At 63.8% G+C, this 23,543-nt stretch overlaps 1 protein-coding gene across 4 annotated transcripts in view; it reads left to right on the forward strand.

Annotated features, from left to right (window-relative positions):
- The first annotated feature begins 5,162 nt into the window (after window positions 1-5,162).
- The window catches only part of CCDC85C (coiled-coil domain containing 85C), a 64,608-nt gene continuing 46,227 nt past the window's right edge, over window positions 5,163-23,543 (forward strand). Inside the window, exon 1 of one of the 4 annotated variants that reach the window (XM_045571958.1) lies at window positions 5,163-6,289. In XM_045571958.1, coding sequence (XP_045427914.1) covers window positions 5,488-6,289 — 802 coding nt within the window. In that variant the 5' untranslated portion in view covers window positions 5,163-5,487. The remainder of the gene's footprint in view (window positions 6,290-23,543) is intronic. The other 3 variants (XM_036411768.2, XM_045571957.1, XM_036411767.2) reach the window with 3 other exon arrangements.

The raw sequence follows: 23,543 nt of genomic DNA on the forward strand, positions 1-23,543 counted from the left end.
CAGGAATCAAACAGTGACCCGCGGCCCCCCTCCCCCCCAGCCCCGGTCCATAGGACAATGCTCTATCACTGGGTCAGGCCAGCTCGGCCAGCTTCCTTTTGGGATGGAGCAGCAGGGAGTGTGGGGAAGCCCCAAAACGTAATTTAGTAACCAGTGTCTCTGCCCCACTGCCCCGGGCCACCAGCACGAGCGTGTGCAGGAGGCCAGCCCCCCGGAGGGCAGCAGTGGGCGGTTTAGGGGGAGGTGGGCTCACACACACGTCACAGAACAGCAAAGCACAGGACGGCTGCCTGGAACCACGGTGTCACCGGCAAAAGCCGAAAGGCTAACCCGAGCTCAGTGGGAGCCACAGAAGAACATAAAGCAGAAGAGAGATCGGGCCAGGCTAACTTCCCAGAGAACACGCGATGGGGGTGTGGTGATGGGGGTGTTTGGGGAGGGATGGCTCAGAGGGTCTGCTGAGGCTGAGAGGCAGCAGCAGGCGGCAGAGCCAGGCTGGGCAGAGGCCAGGGAGATCGCCCAGCAGGGACCCATGGGAGGGGTCGCCAGAGTCTACACCTCTCTCTGCCCCTTCTCCCTCCAGGTGGAGCCACTCATGTCCCCTCACACCATCGCCCTTGGCAGCAAGGCCTGAGGGGAGGCTCAACCACAGGGGAAACTGAGTCAGGCCCAGCTCTCACCTCAATGCATTTAAAAAGCATTGTCCGGCCCTGACTGGTTTGGATCAGTGGCTAGCGTGTCGGCCTGTGGACTGAAGGGTCCCAGGTTCGATTCCAGTCAAGGCCGTGGTCAGCAAACTGCGGCTCTCGAGCCACATGCGGCTTTGGCCCCTTGAGTGTGGCTCTTCCACAAAATACCACGGCCTGGGCGAGTCTATTTTGAAGAAGTGGCGTCAGAAGAAGTTTAAGTTTAAACAATTTGGCTCTCCATGCCGAGACTGGTTAAAAAACAAACAAACAAACAAACAAACAAACAGCCGAAGCCGGTTTGGCTCAGTGGTAGAGCGTCGGTCTACGAACTGAAAGGTCCCGGGTTCGATTCCGGTCAAGGGCATGTACATTGGTTGTGGGCACATCCCTGGGCGGGGTGTGCAAGAGGCAGCTGGTCGATGTTTCTCTCTCATCGACGTTTCTATTGTAGCTCTCTATCTCTCTCCCTTCCTAGTCTCTGTGAAATATCAATAAAATATATTTTAAAAAAACCAAAAACAAAAAACCTACAGTCTCTTTCCCATGGGCCCTGCTTTATTGCTGCATTTCAGTCCTGTATGGTGACCTCCCATTTCAGGGTCCCCCAGGGAGCAGGGAAGGAACCCCAAGTCAGGCCCCAGAACTGGTCAGCTGCTCTCTCCTCCTGGACTGCAGAAGTAGTCAGCCACCACACAGCCCTCTGCTGACCACCCCGGATCCCCAGGCATCCACGGGCCTCTGAACACTCGGTGATCTGAGTTTGGTGGAGACAAACCACCAGGCCTGCAGGAATCTCTGTTCAATCCAGGAAGGCCAATGGCGTCTCCTAGGGCTGTTGACCACCCCGTGAGGGATGGTTAGAACGCCTGGCGCATACTGGGTGCTGGTAGGTGGTAGTGATTGTTGTTGTTCACTAGCACAGCCCCAGGGAGGCGCCATACTTCCTGCAGAGGCTCCCAGGGCCGCTCTCACACTCCAGCTGTGGGCACGGCTGGGTCTACACAAGCCTCCCTGTTGCTCACCTCTGGGCCTCGGTGTGTGCTGTTCCCTCCCAACAATCTGACAAACTCCTACTTGTTTTTTAAAAAAATATATTTTATTGATTTTTTTACAGAGAGGAAGGGAGAGAGACAGAGAGTTAGAAACATTGATGAGAAAGAAACATCGATCAGCTGCCTCTTGCACACCCCCTACTGGGGATGTGCCCCCAACCAAGGTACATGCTCTTGACCGGAATCGAACCTGGGACCTTTCCGCAGACTGACGCTCAATCCACTGAGCCAAACCGGTTTCGGCTGACAAACTCCTACTTGTTCTTCAAGATCCAGCTCCAGTGTCACCTCCTCCAGGAAGCAGCTCCGTTTCCCAGCATGTTCCCAGAATGATGCATTCAGCTCCTCTCTTTTGTGGTACAGTTTACAATACACATGTGATTGCACATATATACACACATATGTGGAGAAAGACACATGTGATGTTTCTGTGTTCGGTCAGCCAATGAATGAAAGTGACCCTGGGCGGTGCATGTGATCTTCCGGCGGCCGTTTCCTCAGCTTCAAAACGAGGGGCTCAGGGTTCATTGGTCCTGCACCGGAGGGACCCACATTCTCTCAGCAAACGCCAGCTGGTGCCTGTGCGGGGTCTGTGCTCAGGGCCCCCGCCAGGCCCGAGGCTGAGAGAGCCCCGTCCCTCCCGATGGGAGGCAATCACTGACCACCGTGCAGCCCGTCTCCCGGTTCACAGAGCCTGCGTTTTGGAGTATGTTGTCTGCTCTGTGCCAGCTCCCACCCCAGCCCGCGCTCAGAAACATTACTGTGGCTTCCAATCGTCTCCCAGCCTGGGAGAGTCTGGGAAGCAAGTAGAGGAGGGTACGCCTTGGTGTTTAAAATGACCCACAACAGCCTTGACCGCTTTGACTCAGTGGAGGGAGTGTTGGCCTGCAGACTCAAGGGTCCCGGGTTCGATTCTGGTCAAGGGCAATGTACCTTGGTTGTGGACACATCCCCAGTAGGGGGTGTGCAGGAGGCAACTGATTGATGTTTCTCTCTCATCAATGTTTCTAACTCTCTCCCTTTCCCTTCTTCTCTGTAAAAAAATAAATAAAATATATTTAAAAAAAATAAAAAAGACCCACAACGATGTTCACTAGTGTTAGGTGTCCATGATCTGCCGTTACCGTTTCCATGACAAGCCAGGGCTTTCATGACCGAAGGCTGAACAAGCACGCACACTTGACATTCCTGAGTTCCTGGCTCAGGGCACTGGGTCTGTGGGGCCGTGAGTATTCTAGGGGGCTTGGTGCCATTTGCTGGGCCCTGGGGGATTTTTTTTTTTTTTTTTTTTTTTGTTCTGGTGGCTCTGGCTTTGCTTCAGGCACCCATCTGAGCTCTGGGCCCTTGCCACCTCCTATGGGGCTAGCCTGTTCTGCCCAGGCCTGTCCAGCCATGGTGCTGGACAGACCCTGTCTCTCAAAGCACCAGGAGCCTCATCTCCTGACTGTCTTTGCCGCACCATGGGGATGTGAGGGGTGCTCCTGTGGGTCTTGGGCACGGAGGCCCTGGTTCCACAGGCCCACCTGGGCCATGTGTGGGCGACCCTCAGCTTCCCTGGGGCTTAACCCTCCAAGCTATGCCCTTGAGGCTCATCCTCTCACCTCCCCCTGCCCCCTCCTGACCATCGGCTGCAAAGAGGGGCTGGTGGGTGGGGAAGGAGGTCCTGAATCTGGGCCTCTCTGTGCCCACGCCCCTCCCCCCAATCCCTCTCCACATATGGTCCGGGAGTGAGCCTCTTAAAAGGCAAACTGGGTCATGTTGCTTCCTGCTAACCCCCATGGCTTTCCCAGCTGCTTTAGAATCATGCATGAGCTGGCCCCGCCAGCCTCATCTCCCATCCGCCTCCCAGGCCCAGCCCCAGGCCCAGCCCCACTGGCGCTCCTGGAATAGGCCGTTCACCCTGGGGCCACGGTACTAGCTTTCCCCTCCAGCCAGAGTGCCCTTCCCTCTTATCTTTGTCCTTCTTTTCGCTCCGATCTCAGATTAGAAGCACCTGGTCCGAGGTCCGCCCTGACTCTGGGATCTAAAGTGACTGATTATCACTTTCTGTGGTCGCAGCTTATGACAGCCTCCTGGTTAACTCATTTATTTTCTCTCTTCCCTTCTCCCAGAGGGCAAAGTTCCCTCCGGGAGCTGTGGCTGCAGCTGCCGTCCTCTGCGGAAGCCCTGGTGGTGGTGGTGGTGGAGGAGAGAGGGGGAATGGTCTAGCTAGAGTAGGTGCTGGGTGGTGGCTGGTGCATGGCTGCGCCGCTGTAAACCGGGACATCAGCTGGCGCGCGCTCCGGGCTGCGGCCGTTCCGGGTCGGGAACGCGGGTTTTATTGATCTCCCCGCGGGTCCCGGGAGGTCCACGCCCCCCTCCGCTCCGCTCCCAGCAGACGCGCCATCCATGCGCTCCGGGGACGCGGAGATAACGAGGCAGACTCCCCGGCTGCGGGAAGGGGCGCAGCTGTCGGCAGCCCCGGCGGGGAGGGGCTCTGCGGCCGGCTCCGCGCCCGGCAACCCCGGCGGCGTTCAGGCTCCGGTGGTCCCCACCGGGAGAACCGGAGATTCTCCCCGGAGTCCCCGGGACGCGCGGCCGGCCGGGTGGGCGGGGAGGGTTCTCCAAGGGGCGCGGGGCACGTTCCCCGCGGCGCCCTCGCCTCCTTGGGGCAGGGAAGCGGGTACGGACGTCGCTCCGGGACGCGGCTGGCGAGGCCCTGACCTCCCGGTGCACCGACGCCGGAGCCACCGTCCCCGGCGGGAGTGGAGACGCGGCCCCGCTGCGCCCTCCGGGGGGCGTGAGCCGGGGGCAGGGGAGGGGACAAAGCCGCCCCGCAGCCGGAAGGGCGACCCCCATGTCAGAGTCCTATTGTCTGGTTGGTGCGTGGCTCCGGCTGCGCTGGACCCTGGTGCCCTGGGAGGGGGAAGGGGACCTGTCCTCGGGGTCCCGGGTGTCTGTTTTTGTGGAGCGGGGGAGGGCGGGCGGGGCGCGCGGGCTGGAGAAGGGGCTCCGCGCTCGTCCCTGCGCGTCTCCTTTAAGGAAAGCCCAGCCCTACCTTTCCCACCGCCGCCCGCCCCGCTCGGTACCTGCATTTTAAAAGCGCCCTGGAGCCCCGGGATTGGCTCGGGCCGCGTCCTCCCGGAGCAGAAACTTGAACCGCCGGCGGGAGGGGGGGAGCTGGAAACCCCAGGGGTGGGTCGTACCATCTCGGCAGCGGCCCCCGCGCGCGCCCCGCCCCGCCCACACGCCCTCAGAGAGGCCCAATAGGACGGGCCGGGGGGCGGGACCTTGGCTCTGACACGCCTATGGCGGGGGTGCCGGGCGGGCGAGCGCACCGCAGTGGGGGGGACGCCGGGGCCCGGGCGCGTCTCCGCTCGCCCCCTCGCTTTCCCTGGAGGCGGGGCCGGGGCGCGGCACCCCGCCTCCTCCCCGCCCGGAGTGGGCGGGGCGGCCGGGGCTCCGGGAGCTGGGCCGGGGGCGGGCCTCCCCGCCTGCCTGCGCCCGAGCCCGGAGAGAGCCCGGCGCGGCGGCCGCACACTCACCGCCGCGGTCTCTGCTCGCCGGATCCGCAGGCGCAAGGCTCCCCGGCGGCCCGAGTGCGCGCACCGTGAGGACACGCCGGGCGGCGCGGCGCGGAGCGGAGCGGGCCGCCCTCGCCCCCGCCGGTCCCCCTCCCACGCGCGGACCGGCCCGGCGCAGCCCCGGCGCGGGGAGCGCTGGCCGGGCGAGGAGGGCGCGGGCGATGCCGCGGTGACGGCCCCGCCATGGCGAAGCCCCCGGCGGCAGCGGCGGCCGCGGCGGCGGCGGAGGAGCTGAGCCAGGTGCCGGACGAGGAGCTGCTGCGCTGGAGCAAGGAGGAGCTGGCGCGGCGGCTGCGGCGCGCCGAGGGCGAGAAGGTGGGCCTCATGCTGGAGCACGGCGGCCTGATGCGCGACGTGAACCGGCGGCTGCAGCAGCACCTGCTGGAGATCCGCGGCCTCAAGGACGTGAACCAGCGGCTGCAGGACGACAACCAGGAGCTGCGCGAGCTCTGCTGCTTCCTGGACGACGACCGGCAGAAGGGGCGCAAGCTGGCGCGCGAGTGGCAGCGCTTCGGGCGCCACGCGGCCGGCGCCGTGTGGCACGAGGTGGCCCGCTCCCAGCAGAAGCTGCGCGAGCTCGAGGCGCGCCAGGAGGCCCTGCTGCGCGAGAACCTGGAGCTCAAGGAGCTGGTGCTGCTGCTGGACGAGGAGCGCGCGGCGCTGGCAGGGGGCGCGGGCGGCCCCGGCGGCGGGGGCGGCGGCGCGGGCTCCCGCAGCTCCATCGACAGCCAGGCCAGCCTGAGCGGGCCGCTGGCGGGCGGCGCGGCGGGCACGGGGGCCCGCGACGTGGGCGACGGCAGCAGCACGTCGAGCGCGGGCAGCGGCGGCAGCCCCGACCACCACCACCACCTCCACCACGTGCCGCCCCCGCCGCTGCCCCCGGGGCCGCACAAGATCCCCGACGGCAAGAGCGCGGCCACGCGCCGGTCCCTGGACGACCTGTCGGCGCCGGCGCACCACCGGAGCATCCCCAACGGCCTGCACGGTAAGCGCGGCGGCGGCCCCTCCCCTTCCCTCCGCTCCCTCTCCCGGCCGCTCCCTGTCGCTCTCTCCTCCGGCGGGCGTCCCGCACTGCACGCGGGGGGACCTCGGGTCCACGGCAGCAGGGCGTTGGGTGGCGTTTTTCTGGTCCAGGGATGGAGGCGTGGCCCTGGCCAGCCTCTCATCCGCAGGCAGGCGGGACCCCAGATCCCAGAAAAGTTTGTCTCCTGCGGGGTCATCAGCGTGAAGGTCCCGCACTGCAGGGCTGTCGGGGAAGGAGGGGGGGGGGGGGGGGGATGAGCGCTGATCTCGGCCTGGAAATCCCTGTCCTCCAGCCCAAAGCTCACAGGCAAAAAACAAACAAACACCCCCCCCCCCGCAAAACAAACAAACAAACAAAAACAGGCCTTTACAGCTCCTGTGAATTTCCCCTTTGATGGGGAGCAACAGGCTGCCCCAAGCAGCACTGCACCCAGGAGTGCCCTGGGGCTGGGATTAAGCCTGGGCCTCCAGGGGCCGCCTGTGGGTTGGAAGGAGCACAGGCAGCCAGGAGAGGCTCTAAGACTTGCCAGAGGGATGTGTACGCTTGGCTTGGCTCCGGGTGGTGCCTCAGTTTTCCCGCCTGTAGAATGGGGATGGTGATCCCTGCCTGGGAGAGGTGAGGTGGAGAGAAAGCTCCCGCAGGGTTTCATCAGCTGTGGGTGCCGTCTAGGAAGTGCCAGGCGGTGGGTGGCAGGGTGTGGGTGGGAGGACCTTTGGCCCCAGGAAAGCTCAGCTGCTGTCTTCCTCGCCTTGTGACTGCGGGCCCAGGGCCTGGCACCCCTGGCTGGGGCTGCGGAGCAGGGCAGGGACACCTCCTCCCAGCCCTCTGGTGAGGGGCCCTCCCCCCTGCTGTCTCTTCCCTGCCTCCCGGTTTTTCCACATTTTTTGGTGGCTTGGCTCCCGGTTCTGCGGTTCTGGTGGCAATCGCTACTACCTGAACTATATGCCCGAAGGTGGGTGAAACGGCTCTTTCTGGTTCTTTTTTAAAATATATTTTTATTGATTTTGAAAGAGGAAGGAAGAGGGAAAGAGAGATAGAAACATAAAAAAACGAGAGCAAATCATGGATCAGCTGCCTCCTGCACGCCCCACATTGGGATGGAGCCCCAAACCCGGCCATGTGCTCTGACCAGGGATGGAACCATGACCTCCTGGTTCAGAGGTTGATACTCAACCACTGAGCCACACCGGCTGGGCCCTTTCTGGTCCTTTCAAAGGCTTTCCTCGTTCAGAGAAAACCTATTAGGCCTTGAGTGAGGATTCTTCCCCTCCGCGACAGCCTCAGCAGGGGAGAACGCGCTCTGTCTGTGGTTTGGTGGCAACTGCAGGCCTCGGGGTGGGGTGGGAACTGGGTCCAGGAGATGCGGTGCTATAGTGTCGCACAGTTTTTCCTTTATTTACCTCCCCAGCCAGCGAGTTCAGGGCAGGACTGGGTTGAGAGGGATATTTTGTTACTGATTAGCAATCTACGACCACAACTCGGGTTACTTTCGGTAACTCTGTATCCAACCCCACCTCCCACCACTAGCTCCTTAAGGCCAAAGCAGTAGCTCGGAGTTGACTTTGTTGGGGTTTCAGGGCTTGGAGAGTGCGGGGCCCTTGTCCCAGCGTCTCTGGCCTAGCCTTCTGGGGGGAGAGGGAGAGTCCGGGGTCTGGACCTTCCAGGTGCAGTGCGGAGGAGGGGACTGCTGCAGCCCTCTGGCTGGGACGGGAGGCGTTGCTGGTTTTTTTAAAAAAATATATATTTTATTGATTTTGTGCAGAGAGGAAGGGAGAGAGATAGAGGGTTAGAAACATCGATGAGAGAGAGTCATCGATCAGCTGCCTCTTGCACACCCCCTACTGGGGATATGCTCGCAACCAAGGAATGCCCTTGACCGGAATCAAACCCCGGACCCTTCAGTCCCCAAGCCGACGCTCTATCCATTGAGCCAAACCGGTTTTGGCCGTTGCTGGTTTTGAGCTGTGTCATGGGTGGCACTTGGCGAGAGTGGCTCCCTGCAGGGCGCTGAGGTGCTGAGGTCCTGGCGTATTTGCCGGGGAGTCTGGTGGCGTCTGACACGGGCCCTGGTCTGGCGCAGCGTGTGGGTTGCAGTTGGCAGGGATGCAGGAGTGGACCTGAGGGTTTCCACCCCACCGGGGTGGGTGGGGGTTGAGGAGTAGGGTTTCCTGCAGAGCCTATGCCCCATGTCCCGCCCCGCCCCCCTCACCGAGTCTCTTGCACACTCGGGCAGGGCTGCCACAGACGGAGATGGCAACGCTGTGACAGTCCTGTTGGGCATCGTTATCACCGACCTCAGTGCCCGACAGGATTGCCATTGTTTAGTTTTGTCTCTGAAGTCATGTGTGGCCTTGAGACGGTCTCCCCACATGAATAGGATGCCTGGAGATCAGGAAAGGCCCTTTTTGGAGCAGTGCGGCTCTGTCCTCAGACCTGCAGCTTGAAGTTGGGCGCAGAGCAGGCTGGGGGAGGTGGAAGGGTCTCCGGTCCAGGCGCCGGCCCTCCCTTCCCCCCCCCCCCCCCCCGGGCTCTCCTGCTGGGCGGTGGGCTGGCTTGCCTCTGTGGCTGCTGTCATGCTGGCTGATACCGTTATCAGGAGACACTGGCGAGTCCCTATTCTTGATTCCTGACCCCGGTTTGCCCCTCTTCCCCCACTCTGGGAAGTGTCACTTCCTTATCAGGGACCCCTGAGCAGATGGTTGATAACCCTCGTTACCTGGAGGGGGCCAGTTCATCTGGGGTTCGCCGCCTCTGGTCTCTGCACGTTACTGGGTCTGACTGGGCCTCTGCTCCTCCTGCAGCGCAGGGCAAGCCCCGAGGGCCCCTTCCCACGGCGGGCAGAGGGCGAGGGAGCCAGGTCTGCCCAGGGCCGGGCTCAGCAGCTGTCCGAATCCTCTTCGGGAATATTCTCCCCAGGGCTCCTCCGGAGAAACCCGGGGGGACGCTTTTGGGGGCTCACACAGGCGGCCCCTCTGAGTGGCTGTGTGGGCCTGTGTCTGGCTGCACCTGCCGATGAGCCCAGGGAACGGGACCCTCCCGTCTTCTCTCGGGAGCTGCGGGGTGCCTGGCCGCTGGCGGGGTGTGGCCCATCCTGGGTGGCTGGTGGGCCTCTGAATGGGTATGCAAATAGCACCCCCACCCCTCCTTCTCCTGGTGGTTTTGACTGAGGGCCAATTATTATAATCTGGACTTGAGGGCTCCTTACTCTGACCCAGTGGGGCACCCTGAGGCAGGTGAACCCCAAACGCCAGCCCGTCAGGCTGCCCCTGGAACTGATGAGGTTTCAAACAAAAGCATTTCCAGCAATTCTCCCTTGCCCTTCCCCCATCCTTCATGCCCCCTCCTCCCCTCTCCTCCCCTCCCCTCCCCTCCCCTCCCGCTTGTCCCTGTGCATGTCAGTCCCGGTCCCTCCCCCACCCCCGGCCACACCCCTGGAGCTCACTGGGGAGCCAGGACCTCCAGCATGCCTGGGAACCACGGCTCTGTTTACTTTTTAAAGTTTGGGTTTAAGACGTGAGCTTCTCAAAATAAGACGGGTTTGTTCTCTGGCGGGTGTTGTTGTTGGTTTAAAGGGAGGGTCAGGCGGGGTGGTCCTGGCCTTCAGGAGAAGATAGATGGCTCCACCGGAGAGGGGCCACCCAGCTCAGGCCTCCTGCGCGGCCTCCTCTGCTGGCCGGCTCCTCAGGAGGCTCTTCTGAAGCCCAGCCTGGCCGGGAGCAAAGGTCAGCGAAGACAATGGCGGGTTCGATAAGCCTGTCCACTCCCTCCTGAGACGAAGCTGAGCCGCCGTCAGCAGCCGTGGGTGCTGGTCTTGCACAAAAGGAGCTGGGACTCCGGGGAAATTTATGTTCAGAGCGCCCCATGGTCCCATATCAGAGATGGGCAGACTGAGGCTTGGAGAGGTCCAGGGACTTGCTCTGGTCCCACTGGGCTGGTGGTGGTGGTGGTGGGGCCTGGGCTCCGTCTTGGGTCTCCTGCGTCAGATTAGCCACCTGTCCTGTGCCTGCTGCCCCTCTGGGCTGGGACAGAGGCTTGGGGGAGAACTGGAGGGACCCCTCCCCCCCTCCAAGGGAGGCCCACCAGTGGTGGATGGTCTCCCCAGATTTGATCCTGGCAGAGCCCCAGGGGTGGGACACGTGTGGCAAAGGTGTGGCGCCTCCCCTGCCACACGTGTCCCACGTGTGGGCACACAGCCTCACCCTGGCGAAGACGGGAGACAGGCGCTGCCCCGCTCCTGGCACTGGAGCTGCCTCACCCCCTCACCTCCTTTCCTCCTTTTTCTGTTGTTAATCCTCCCCCGAGGGTGTTTTTACACAGGTTTTCACGGGGAGCAGGAGGAAGGGGGGGGAGAGGAAGAGAGAGAAACGTCCACGTGAGAGAGGCCTGTCGATTGGCCACCTCCCGCAGGTGCCCGGCTGGTCAGGGATCGAGCCTGCAACCAAGGCCCATGCCCGTGACTGGAATTGAACCCTCAACCCTTCTGTCCAGGGCTCTCCTCCCCTCGTGAGCTTCATCCCCTCATCGGCCAGCGTGGCTTCCTTCTGCGGGGGCCTCAGACCCACCACCGTGCCCCGGCCTCTGAGCTCCTAGAGAGGAACAGGGTTAAAGATAGTCCTCCTGTCCCTCCCCACCCCCGGGACTTTCCACACACGCTTGTCCGGGCGTCAGGGCAAGTGGGGGAGGCCTGGGCCCTCCGAGGGCCTCAGCTTTCTCCCTGCCAAGCCGGGAGCTGAGACCAGCCTTGGGTGGTGGTGGGGCCTGGGCGGGGAGGGGTGAGGGGAGAGCAGCTTACTGTGTGCTTAGTAAGCCTGGAAGGGCAGCTGCGTCTGGACACGCTGATGCTCTCCACCTGGCGGGCGCACTCAGTGCTGGGCGTGCTCAGGGGCAGGGTTGCCAAATGGTTAGGGCTCTGGTTCCAGGTCAAGAGACCTGCAGGAGTGGGAGGTGCAGGGGGGTAGTCCTGGCCTTGCCACCTAATGCGTGAGTGGGGCAGCTCCCTGGACGTGATGAATTTTATTTTTACTGTCGAGAGTATTATGGCTGTCCCCCAATTCCCCCCTTTTCCTCCCTCCACCTGGCTCCTGCCCTGCCCCGGGCCTCCCCTGCACTCTTGTTCGTTCTCATGGGCTGTGCATGCGCCCATATAAACTTTTCGGTTTACAAAGATTAAATTAAAAATAAGTACGTTCTTCGGCTCACCTCTTTTCCCTGAGCTTCTAATCCCCAGTTTCCTCTCCTGTGTCCTCAGGATGATGAGAGCTGGGCCTGTGAGGGCAGGTGTAGTGACCTCCACTGCCACCTGCATGGTGCCTTCCGGGGGGAGCGAGGGGATGTGCCTTCGGGGAGCCCTGTGCCCGCTGCTGTCCAAGCCAGGGCGTCCTTGCTGGTGGGAGGGCAGGCGGGGCCCCCAGCGGGCACAGGGGGGCCTGGGCGAGCTCTCCCCGCTGTGAGGCGAGCTGGGCAGCCCCGGGCTGGGAGCCCCATCACGGGGACAGAGAGAACCCGAATGCTGAGCCCGGAGAAGGGCCTTGGGACCGTGGGGGGAGGGGCGCTGTCAGCCCCAGGAGGGCAGTGCCCTGCTGCCCAGAGGGCACAGCAGGAGCTGCAGGGGTGCAGGCGGACACTCCCTCCAGAGTGGGGAGCCGCCTGTGGGCGGGGTGCAGGCAGGGGCTGGGCACTGGTGGGGAGGGGAGGGCGTCGCCGAGCCCAGCGGGATCCGATCGGACACCCCACGGAGCTCGGAAATCTGTGGGCAGGAGGGCGGGCGGGTGTTGGGGGAGTTAGCCCGGAAGCGGGAAGGGAAGCGAAGCAGACGCACAGTGAGAGGGACTGACTGTCCGGTCTGAGCCCCTCACCGCGGTTCCGGAAGCCTGGCGGGAGCGGGAGGCTGGTGTGCGCCCTGGGGTAGGCGGGGCAGGGGCAGCAGCAGTGGGGGGGCTTGGGGCCTCTTTGGGGCCATCACAGGGACAGTGATCGTGCGAGAACCTCTGCAGACTCACACCAGCCAGGTCTGCTCCGAAGCTCTGCCCCCCCCACCTCCACCCCTGTAGCCTTCCTCTGACCTCTGACCTCTGACCTCTGAGGGCAGGTCGGACCCCCCTGGGGTGACACGGGAGTAGTCCCATCTCCCGGAGGTGAGGGGGGGACGCCTGCTGCTTGCCCAAAGGCTTGTTGACTGGGAACAGGCTTGTCTGCTGAGGGCACTGACACCCTGGATGGTGAAAAGCCGGGAATGGCCCCCCTCTAGCAGCACCAGAGCCGGTCCCTGTCACACGTGGCCCTGGCCCCTGCCGGCAGGGCAGGTGGGGGAGGGTGGGCAGTTCTGGCGCCGGGTCCCCCAGGGATGGACGCCTGCTCTGGAACAAATCTGCCCGTCTCTGGTTTGGGGGGGGGGCAGGGCAGAGAGGGGGGGTGCACTGACTCTGGAAGCTTCCAGCTCGCCCTGCAGAGAGGTCTGAGTGGAGCTGCAGAGCCGGAGCCCTGGGGAGCCTTCCTTCCTTCCTGCTGCGCCCGGAGCCCTTCACCCCTCTGTCGTTTGTTGTTTCCTGGTTTCAAAGATGGGCTTTTCCCTCCGCTGCTGCGGGGCGGGCGCGTCTTGGAGTCAGCGTGGAGGCAGGCGGGCAGGAGGCAGGAGGCAGGCGGCGGGCCAGGTCCTCCCTCACCGGGTGCCGATGGTCTCTCAGAGCCAGGAGATGCTGGGGAGCCCCAGGCGCTGCAGCCCCCCTGCGCCCTCGGTCCCTGCTGTCTGTCCGTCTCTGAGCTTGTGCATCTCGGGCCCGTCCTTTGACTCGCTTTGGCACAGGGGCAGGTTCCGGAACTGTTTTCGATGGGGATCAAAGGCGCTGGCCCAGTGTTTTATGTCACCGGCTTCCCACCACAGGGAAGAGCCCTGCTGGGCCCCACGACCCCCTCTGGGCTGGGGAGGCCGGGTCCCACCAGGGGGCGGGGGGCGGGGCCAGGAGCCCCCATCGGTGACCCTGGAGCCTGCGCTGCCTGGGTGCCCTCTCCTCCCAGGGCGACCGTTCGTCACGCCCCTTTCACGCTCAGCCGTGCCTGGCCGTCTGCTCACCTCTTCAGGGGGCTGGGAGGTCGTGGTGGAGGTGGGTGAGGGGGTTGGAATTGGAAGCTGACGAGGCCTCGGCGGTGGAGCAGGCTGGTGCAGGCAGAGGAGGGCAGGGAGGGGCCCGGTGTGGTGGCAGGAACAGTGGGAGCCCAGGCGGATGGTGGGCAGTGGATGGCACAGCTGGCTCAGTGCGGCAGCTGGTGATGGGGAGCTGGGGGTCGGGCAGGGCCAGGGCAGTGGGGTCTGATAGCTCCTGCCGCTGTGTCTGTGTTCCCCCTAAAGTCCCTGGGTTGGGCCTTCCCAGCTGCAGGCACTTGGCAGCTCCTGTCCTCTCTTTTTCTCTCTTAGTTTTAAGCCATTTTTAAAATTACCATTTTAACATTTATTTCTCAATTATAGTTGGTACATCAGTTGGGTACCTCTAGTACCCACCTGACACCACACGTGGTGATTACGGATTATTGCCTGTATTCCCTGCGCTGACTTTAAAAAATATACTGTTTTATTGATTTTTTTTACAGAGAGGAAGGGAGAGGGATAGTTAGAAATATCAATCAGCCGCCTCCTGCGCACCGGCTACTGGGGATGTGCCCACAATCAAGGTCCATGCCCTTGACTGGAATCGAACCCTGTGCTGACTTAACAGCCTTGTGACTGTAACTGGCCGTCGGTACTTCTTCATCGCCCCGCCGTTTCTGCCGTCCGCTGCGGCCCAGAGTTACCTGTTAGGGCTCCGCCAGACGTGGGGTCTCTCACACAGCCCAGGAGGCAGCCGGTCCCCTCCCTTCCTTCTGCCCCCCACTTAATAGAGGTGGGTTAGCTGCTGGGCCTGAGAGGGGCCCCGTCAGCTGGGGTGTGGTGGGCACAGGAGGGTCACCGGCACTGTTCGGTGGGTTGGTCCGCCCAGACAGAACCGGCCTCTTCCTCTCACTCTCGACCTGCCCCTGTGCCGGGCCCCTCCCCCTCCCTGCGCCCTCGTTTTCCCATCTGTCCAGCGGGAGGCCGCTCTGGCCCGTTCCCATGGCAGACGGAGCCACGGCCAGAGGGCTCTGCCCACCTGCCTCGTGTCGGGCACTCGCGTGGCTAGGGCTCTTGCCTGGTGGCGGTCCCTGGCTTGGGGCGGGTCCCAGGATGGAGCCTGGGTGGTGGAGAGGATGTGGCCGCCTGTGGTGCCCGGGCACCGCTCTGCCCGGCCCCGGAGGAGGCCGAGACCCCCGCCTGGCTCTCCCGTCCTTGTGCAGAGCCACACCGAGGGCCTCGATGGAATTACCGATCGCCAGGCGCAGACCGTGGAACAGGCGTGGTGCCAGGGGGGAGCACGGAGCTCCGGTTCCCCGGGCGGGGTTTGCCCGGCGGGGCAGGGCCGCTTGGGCTGGGCCGGAGCTTCCTTGGCGTGTGTCCCGTTCTCCCCAGCCGTGGCCTTCATCAGGGGGGGGCAGCCTTTTTGGCACGTGGCAGGTGCTCAGGGAAGGTTGGGGTGCAGGGTGGGTGGGCGGGAAGCGTTGGGCCGGGTATTTATTTGGCCCCAACTGCCCTTCTTTTTATATATATATAAATTGATTTTTTTTAGAGAGGAATAGAGAGTTAGAAACACTGATGAGAGACATTGATCAGCTGCCTCCGGCACACCTCCTACTGGGGATGTGCCTGCAACCAAGGTACATGCCCCCGACCGGAATCGAACCTGGTGTCTTTCAGCCCGCAGGCTGACGCTCTGTCCACTGAGCCACACCGGTTTCAGCTGCCTTTCTTTTTCCTCTGCTCCCTTTGGCTTCCAGTGGCCCTCAGCTGCTAACCTGACTTTCGCCTTCCCCCTCTTCCCCGTTTCCCCTTCCTTATTGAAAACACACGCGCGCCCGGCCCGTGTGGCTCAGTGGTGGAGCGTCACCCTATGAAACAGGACATCCTGGCCCGGTTCCGCCACACCTGCTCTTGTCCGCGGTGCCTGACCTCGGCCGCATGTTAGTTATCACCCAGGAGCTCCAGAACACGCCAGCGCCCGGCGGGCCCGCAGAGGCGGCCCCGGTGGGAGGGCTTCCCGGGGCCGCCAGAGCGACGGGGGAATGGGAGCTCCAGGAGGACAGCCTTGGCGTCAGCCCCGCGCAGGCCCTGACCGGCTGGCCGGCCCAGCGGGGAGGCTGGTGTCAGCGGGCATCAGCTCTGAGGGGGAAGCCGGCCGTGCACGGTGTCCGCCGGCTGGCCGGCCTGTGTGAGCGGGTGCTGGGGGCGGTGGCTCCGGTGTGCTCAGCGGGGCTGCCGGGAAGTGGGGGTTGAACCTGGCCCTGGGTTTCCTGAGCGCCTACCCCAGCCCTGAGCACCGCCAGCTGGCTCCCCGCCACACCTGGGAGCCGGCAGACCCCGCGTGGCCGTGCAGACACCTTTGCCGGCCCAGCCCATGACGGGATGCTGCCCCCCCCCCTTGGGGGCCCGTTTGGGCTGCATTCGAGGGGCCCCGTGGCAGCGAGACGCCGGCAGCCACGGCGGAGAGCCGACCCACTTCCAGAAATAGCGCATCCACTGTCAGGGGAGCATCTCTTTGTCTCCCCCGGTCTGTCTCCGGCTGTAAGGCAAGGAGGCGTGCTCTTGTCTCGGCATCAGAGGCCGGGGCGCCCGCCCTGCCTCCCACAAGGGCCCGATTGTGCGCCGGGCCCGGCGGGGCCGGTGTCCGGGCGGCGGCACGGCTCCCGTCCCTAATGAGCCCGCGCGGGGAGCGGCCCTTTGTCGGGGGTTCCGGCCGCGCCGCCGGCGCCGGCCCTCAGAGGGCTCGGCTTTCTGGTCGCTTCCCATCTCCCCTGGCCGGGCGGACAATGGAGCTCCCGCCCGCCCTCCTCCTCTCGGGCTCCGTGTGCTCCCCGTGCTCTGGAATGTGCACACACCACGTTCACACGGGCCAGGACGGGCCAGGACGGCAGGCAGCGAGCGAGTCTCTCCCTGGTCCGGTGCTCCTGTCCCGGCCAGCCAGCGAGGGCTCCCTTCCCCCCACCTCCTGGGGGACCTCCCCACCATTGTCTCCTAACTGCTCCTTCTTCCCCTGCAGCGGGCTCCTGTTTCCTAGTCCAGAGCAATAAACACGGCCCTCTCCCTCCGCCATCCTGCCCCTCGGTCCTCCCCTTCGCCACCCACTCCCCAGGGAGCGTGGAGGGCTGGCTGCCGCCCTCCCGCCCGCTGCTTCCTGGCCCCACGCAGCCCGGGACCCCGGAAAGGCCGCGCCGGCTTGGCCCAGCGGCTCCTTCACCCCGACCGCTCCGCGCTGTGTGCTGCCCGCTCCGGCTTCCCTCCTGGCCGCAGCCTCCGGCGGCCTCCCCCAGCCTCCCTTCGCCTCCCGTCTGCAGTGGGTGCGCCGCCCGCGCCCAGCGCCCAGCGCCCAGCGCCCAGCGCCCAGGTTGCCTCTACTTCTCGCTCCTGACCTCGGCCCCGGCTCCCAGGTGCTGCCGGCCACCATCCTGCTGGCCAGGCCCTCTGGGTTGGGCCCCTCGCCTGTGCCCCCGTACCCGCCGCCTCGCGGTGACCACCTCCAAGGGTTGCCAGCTCTAGGCCGGAGGGGTCCCCCAGCCACAGCGGCCGCTCCATTCGGTTGAACTGTGATGACGCGCCATGAGAGGTTTCCGTTTCTGACCGGCCCTGACCCTGGGAGAGCTGCCCACCTTGTTGCTGGGGAAGAAGAGGAACATTCCCATCATTCCAGAGGGCTCTGCGGGGCGGCCCTGGGCGGACACCCGGATGAGGGAGGCCGGGGACGGCACGTGCCCTCGGAGGGAGCGCTGAGCCCCTCGAGGTGTTGGGACCCCTCCCCGTCCTGCTTGGCCCAGGCCCTTAGGGCTCCTGCCGGCAGGACGGCCCGCTCCTCTTCCTCCCCACCCTGAAGTCTCGGCCTCCCGGTGGAGAGGGACAGACACAGGCTGTGTGACCAGTCACCTCGTCTGCTCAGCGTGGAGCAGGGTCTTGGTGGCTGCACCTCTGCTGGGGGCCTTGTGTGGTTCACACGTAGGTGCTGGGACCCACTGGGAGAGGCCGCCCAGCTCCGGGGGGCTCCTGAGGTCTCCTCGCACAGAGCCCAGCCCCTGCCTCCAGTCCCCAGCCCTTCACTCTCAGCATGTGGTCAGGAGGCCTGAGGATCAGAAAACAAATGGGCTTAGAAAGGTGGGGGCTGGGGGTAGTAAGGGAATGGACCCAGCCAACCGCCACTCCCTCCCTCCTTCCCTCCATGTGGGAGCACATGGGAGGCCCAGACTCCCGTGGGCAGCTCCCGCCCGGCCCCTCCTGCCCTCTGCGCTCCTCACTCTCTGAGGCGGTGGCCTCCCATCTCGGGGTAAGTGGGCCGCCGGGTACAGCTGCGGGCCGTTGCTCCAGGCGTCCCCGGCGGGCGAGGCCATTACCAGATACACCTGGGGCCCTGGCCCCGCGCCCGGCCCTGCCTGCCATCACTCCACCGACGGTGCCGGTGGCGATGAAGGGGTCAGGGTGACGTCTGTGTGATCACAGTGGGGTGGCGGCCGGTCCCTGGGGAAGGCGCTGGCCGGGAGGTCAGGAAAGCCCCTCTTCCCGCCCCTCCCCTGGAACAGCAGCCCGTGCTGCAGCAGTAGGAGCCATCTGGATGGGGGTGCCAGCACACACACACACACACACACACACACCCGCAACCCCAGGGCCCCTGCACCTCCTGCCGTCTCGCGCCGTTTCCTGGCCTGGGCTGTGGGCTGTGGGCTGCTTTCTTTCTTTCTTTGCTGTGGGCTGGTTTCTTCCTTCCTTCCTTCCTTCCTTCCTTCCTTCCTTCCTTCCTTCCTTCCTTCCTTCCTTCCTTCCTTTCTCTTCCTCCCTTCCTTTCTCTTCCTCCCTCCCTCCCTTCCTTCCTTTTTTTGATTATGGTATCACATAATTGTCCTCATCCCCCCATTCCCATCCCAAACTCCTCCCCAAACATGCCCTCACCCCCCTGTTGTCCATGGCCAGTGGCTAGGCTTATTTACATGCATGCACACAAGTCCTTTGGTTGATCTCTCCCTCTTACCCCCACCGTCCCCTGCCTTCCCTCTGAGGTTTGACAATCTGACCGCTGCTTCTCTTGTGGGCTGGTTTCCGTGAGCCTGTTCCCGCTGCCTTCCCCCCCTGCAGCCTCTGTCCTCCCTCAGATTCCTCCTGCTGACAGCTGTGCTGACAGCGGCTCCCGCATGTGTCCGAGGTCCTGGGGGTGCTCCCTGCCCTCTGCCCAGGCCCCCACCCCGTCTTGCTCTCCCCCTGCACCGAGTTAAGACCCGCTCCCGCGGCTGCGGCCTGGTCAGGGGCAATGTGAGCTGCTCCCCGTGTGGGGCTGGAGCCCTGTGGGATGAAAAGACCCCTTGTTTCTGTGCAACCCAAACTGAGCAGGCGGGCCCCGGGGAGCCGAGGCACGGCGGGGCTGGGGCCTCCCGGCCTGGAGCTTTCTTTGTGAGGGGGGTGTGGCTGGAGGGAGAGCCTGGGCCAGCTCAGGGTCCGCTGACCACGGGGCCCAGGCGTGGCTGTGCACGCGCCCGTTCTCCTGGGCCCGGACCCAGCACGCTCACCGGGGCTGAGAGGGGCCTGCGGCCAGGAAAGACCAAAAAGCACAAGAGCGGGGTGAGCATGCCTCCTCCCTGAAGCTCTTAAGAAATAAAAATGAATGAGCTTGCCCGGCTGGCGTGGCTCAGTGGTTGAAGGTCGACCTAGGAACCAGGAGGTCACGGTCAGGGCACATGCCCAGGTTGGGGGCTCCATCCCCCGTGGGGGGCGTGCAGGAGGCAGCTGATCCATGACCCTCATCAGTGATGTTTCTAACTCCCTCTCCCTTCCTCAGTGACATCAATAAAAATATGTTGAAAAAGAATGGATTGAACGGGTGCTCTTGGCGAGGAACTCCGTGCAGAGCACAGCTGTGCAGGGTGGACTTAGGGGCTTCCTCTGTGTGCGACCCGGTGTCCTGGCCCTCTGGCCCCCTGGCCATCTGATAATCTCGGCGCACGCCTGTCCTCACCCTGCCTGCCCTCCGCCAGCCCCCACCCCCTCCCGGTGGCCTCTTGCCTGAAGTGTTTATGTGAAGGTTCAGGGTTCGGGGTAGATGTGTTCATGCAGATCTTTGCTTCCTGGGCTTCTCCTTCGTTTCCTTCCTGCCTCTGTCGCTCTCCGTGTTCCCCAGGCCTCAGTCTACTCATCTGAGAGACGAGGCTGTTGGACCAGGCCCACGGCTCCTCCCCTCCATCCGGACCAGGGCTTCTCCGCCGCCTCAGGACCCGCCGTGGCCCAGTTTCCACCCCAGGCCCTCACCTCCCGGTGCCAGGTGCGTGCCCAGGTGCGTGCCCAGGTGGGGCCGATCTGGCCCAGAATCGGGAGGCGGCATGCCACCGCACCCACCCCGCCCCGGCCGGAGGCTTCGCTTTCCTGGCTCGCCCGCCACGGGCCTTGCAGGCCCGCTCTCGCTGCCAGCCCAGCCGCCAGCGCCAGCGGGCCCTGCTCCCTGCTGCTGCAGACCGGGCTTCTGTGACCGCCGCCTAGGGCTGTGGGCTCCCTGCTCTCCGGCCACATGTGCGTGCCTTGCTGCCTCAGTGAGGCTGGCGGCCGTCTGGGCACTGCCAGGCCAACAGCTCGCTGGCTGGCATCCTAGATGCCAGGGTGGGGCTGGGGAGCCCTGTGCCAGCTGAGAAGCCCCGCCCGTTATCCCCACTCACCCCTCACCTGTCCTGTGGGTGCTTTGCCGATTGGCAGCTGGAAGAAGTGGGAAGGGTGTCCCAGTCGGAGACCATGGTCTGGGAGGCCTGGGCCTGCAGAGGGGGCTTTACGGGAGGGGTGGCCGGGGTGAGCTGCGGGCTGAGGGCAGGTGGAGGGGACACTGGACTGGCTCTGGGGTCCCCCACATGGACTGGGAGCAGGGGCTGTTTGGGTGCTCAGGCCTCCCTATCTCCAGGGTCACCACCTCCAGCTTTCACTCCGTCCTTCTGGGATGTTCTGATTACACAGAACCACTTCCCGATGCCCAATCCTGCAGGGCCCTGAACCACAGCATCAAGCCCAGCCCCCCCGGGCACAGCGTGGAAGGCACGCTGTGATCCGTCTAGACTCCCTCTGCACCTCTCTCCGTCTCTTCCCGAAGCTTCTGTGACCCCTGGCCAGGAGCGGTTCCGGACACCATCCAGGCCTTTGCCTGGCTGTCTTCTTGCCTCCCCTGTCCTCACCTCACTGGGAAAACCCCGCTGTTGGCACACAGTGGCCAAGTTCCCGCCACCCCTTCCCACAGCGACCGAAGTCCCTCTCGCTCCACCCTCCGCGGTGTCTGCACTGTGGTTGGTCTGGTGCCCGCTGCCCGCTCCGGAGTGCCCTGTGTGTGACGAGGGGATGCCAGGCGAGGCCCTTGGACTCTGGCTTCACCCCAGGGCAGCCCTCGAGCTGCCTGGCCCCTCCTCTCCGGGGCAGGGGCCCTGGGTCCGGCCTGCTGCTTCCTGTCCCCGAGGCACAGGCCGCCCGGACGGTGACCGAGTTCCTGGAAGGTGTCTGCTCTCAGCAGTGGCCCTAGGAATGTGAGGCTGAGATGCCGGCCAGCCCCACCCAGTGACTCACTCGGGTGTGTGTGGTGCTCACAGTGGACACTGGGTCACTGTGCCCTGCCCTCCCCCACCCCCACCCCCATCCCCACCCCTCCAGCTTAGACACCGGGAGCGGGGGACTGAGCCAGGTGGCGGTAGGCAGGGGGTCTTGCCCCAGGCCACCGGGGGCGGACAGCCTGACAACCTATAGGAAGAGGAAGGTGATGAGGGTCGCCCGGGCCTTTGAGGCTCAGTTGGTTGGAGTGTCATTCTATGCACTGAAAGGTCTTGGGTTCGATTCCCGGGCAGGCAGGCCACTTGCCCAGGTTGGGGTTTTGATCCCTGGACGATCCCTATCCGGGGTTGGTATGGGAGGCAGCTGATGAATGTTTCTCCTTCTTTTCCTTTCCCTTCCTTTCTCTTTAAATAAATAAATAAATTAATTAATTAAATAAAAATAAAATAACGGGGTGGAGGATTAAGAAAAAAAAGAAAGAATTAAAAAAAACTTAAAAGAAAAAAGATGGTAAGGGTCAGGAGAAGTGGCACGGGCAGGAGTGGTGTGTTCCCCTCCCCCAGCTGCCCTGCACTCACAGCCCCTCAGTGGGTGGGGGTGGGCGGGGCCCTCAGAGTCCACAGGGGGCCAACCTCTGTCCCCCCCCGGCCTCCTGCAGCCGCCCCCAACCTGCGTCCCTGCCCCTCCGCCCTGGTTCTGCTCTGGGCTGGCTGGGCTGGGTTCTGGGCAGGCTCAGGAGAGTGGGGGGAGCTGGTCAGTGGCCTCCTGGGTCCCAATGGGCGTTTAGGACGCCCTGGGCCCTCGTGGGTCTGGTGGGTTAGCTGGCAGGAGCCTAGGGCTGGGGCCCCCCATCCTGCCGCCACATCCTGGTTCTTGACTGTGGAGTCAGCCACCAGCTCCTCAGGTTAACGGAGCTGAGGATGAGGACTCGGGAAGCCGAGGAGAGAGGACATGTGGCCGCTAGCCTTGACCCGGAGGCCCCTGGAGAACAGGGTCCCAGGTTCACCCAGGGCTCCGTTCCCCTCGGGGGTGGGAGCGGGAGGTGGGCGTAGGGAAGATGCAATTGGGGCAGGAGGGTAGGTACAAGGAGTGTGTATGTATGTGTGTGTTTATGTGAGCGTGTCTACATGAGTGTGTCTATGTGTGTCTATTTGAGAGTGTATTTGTGTGTGTACATGAGTGAGTGTCTGTGTGAGATTATGTGTGTATTTGTGTGTGTTTTTGTGGGATTATGAATGTCTGTGTCTATATGAGTGTGTCCAGGTGAGGCTGTGTGTGTCTGTGAGAGAGTGTGTGTGCTTATGTGTCCACGTGAGAGCGTGTCCACATGAGGTTGTGTGTGTTTACGTGAGAGTGTATGTGTTTATGTGTCTGCGTGAGAATGTGTCCACATGAGATCGTGTGTGTGTATGTGAGAGTGTGTTTATGTGTGTGTCTATATGAGAGTCTGTGTATGTGAGAGTGTGTGTATGTGAGAGTGTGTGTTTATGTGTCCACAGGAGTATGTGTGTGTGTGTGTGAGTGTATGGGAGTCCCCACAGCCCATCCGTACCCGCTCGGCCCCCTCGGCCCCCTCGGTCACGTTCAGCGGCGTGAAAGCACCCTCCCCACAGCTTCTATTTTTGCTGTTGACCTTTAGTTAATGCTCACACTGCTGGGCATCGGTGCGTTGGCGAGTTTATCACGTGCGATTGGGAGAGAGGACAATTTTGTTTCTATTAATAGCCGTGCTGCCCCCTCCCCCAGCTCCTCCTGAGAGTAGAGCGGCTTCTGCAGGCTCTGTGCCGGGTGAGCACTTCACGGTGTGGGTGCCAATGGGTGCCGCCGTCTATACCGCACTGGTCCCCACGCCCACCGCCCTCCCTCCGCCCCAGCCCGCCCGCTGCATGGAGGAGGGCGACTGCCAACCTGGGCCCAGAACTCAGCCTTCTTCCCCGTTTCTTATGAGGCCCTCGCGGCAGGTGACACACGGACGTGGCTGGGAGGCGCTGCCGAGCTGTGAGGCAGAGGCCTGTCACATCAGGCAGCCCTGAGCCCGAGGTGCCCTGGCCGCATCCATTCCCCCAGCCCCCCTCAGAGGGTGCCTGGGAGACGCCGGACCCAGGAGGTGGTAGGCGGAGGGTCTGGGTGCCCACTGTGGCAGGCAGTGTCCCTGCCTCAGTGTCCCCCCGGCATCCCTGTGGCATCTCTGTGGCATCTCTGTGGCACACCCCTGAAACCTGCTCAGCCGGGGAGGAGGAGCAGCCCTGGGCCAGGCCAGGCCCCCTCCTGGGCTGCCAGGTGGGTGGGCTCGGGGACGCTCGGGGTGCCCTGCCGGTGAGGGCCGTGCCCCTGGCACACAGCGGGACCCCAGTGGCCGTGCCGCTGTCATTTATTCAGTGCCGCCGTGAAACCCAGACCGTCTGGAGGGTCGGCCTGTGAGGCAGCACGGCGACCTCTGGTCCTGGGGCCCCGGGGTGGGCCATGCGTTCCGGAAGCCTCCGTCCGCGGGCTTGGTTTGGCCCCTGATGGCCTGCGAGTGCTCCAGCTGCTCAGGCAGGACCCGGGAAGCCTGGGTGGGCGCTTCGTCTCTGGCCACACGTCCCCGGCAGGCTGTGTGCCCGGAGC

The sequence above is a fragment of the Pipistrellus kuhlii genome, unplaced genomic scaffold (genome assembly GCF_014108245.1).
Source record: "Pipistrellus kuhlii isolate mPipKuh1 unplaced genomic scaffold, mPipKuh1.p scaffold_m20_p_41, whole genome shotgun sequence".
In the NCBI taxonomy this organism is placed as follows: domain Eukaryota; kingdom Metazoa; phylum Chordata; class Mammalia; order Chiroptera; family Vespertilionidae; genus Pipistrellus; species Pipistrellus kuhlii.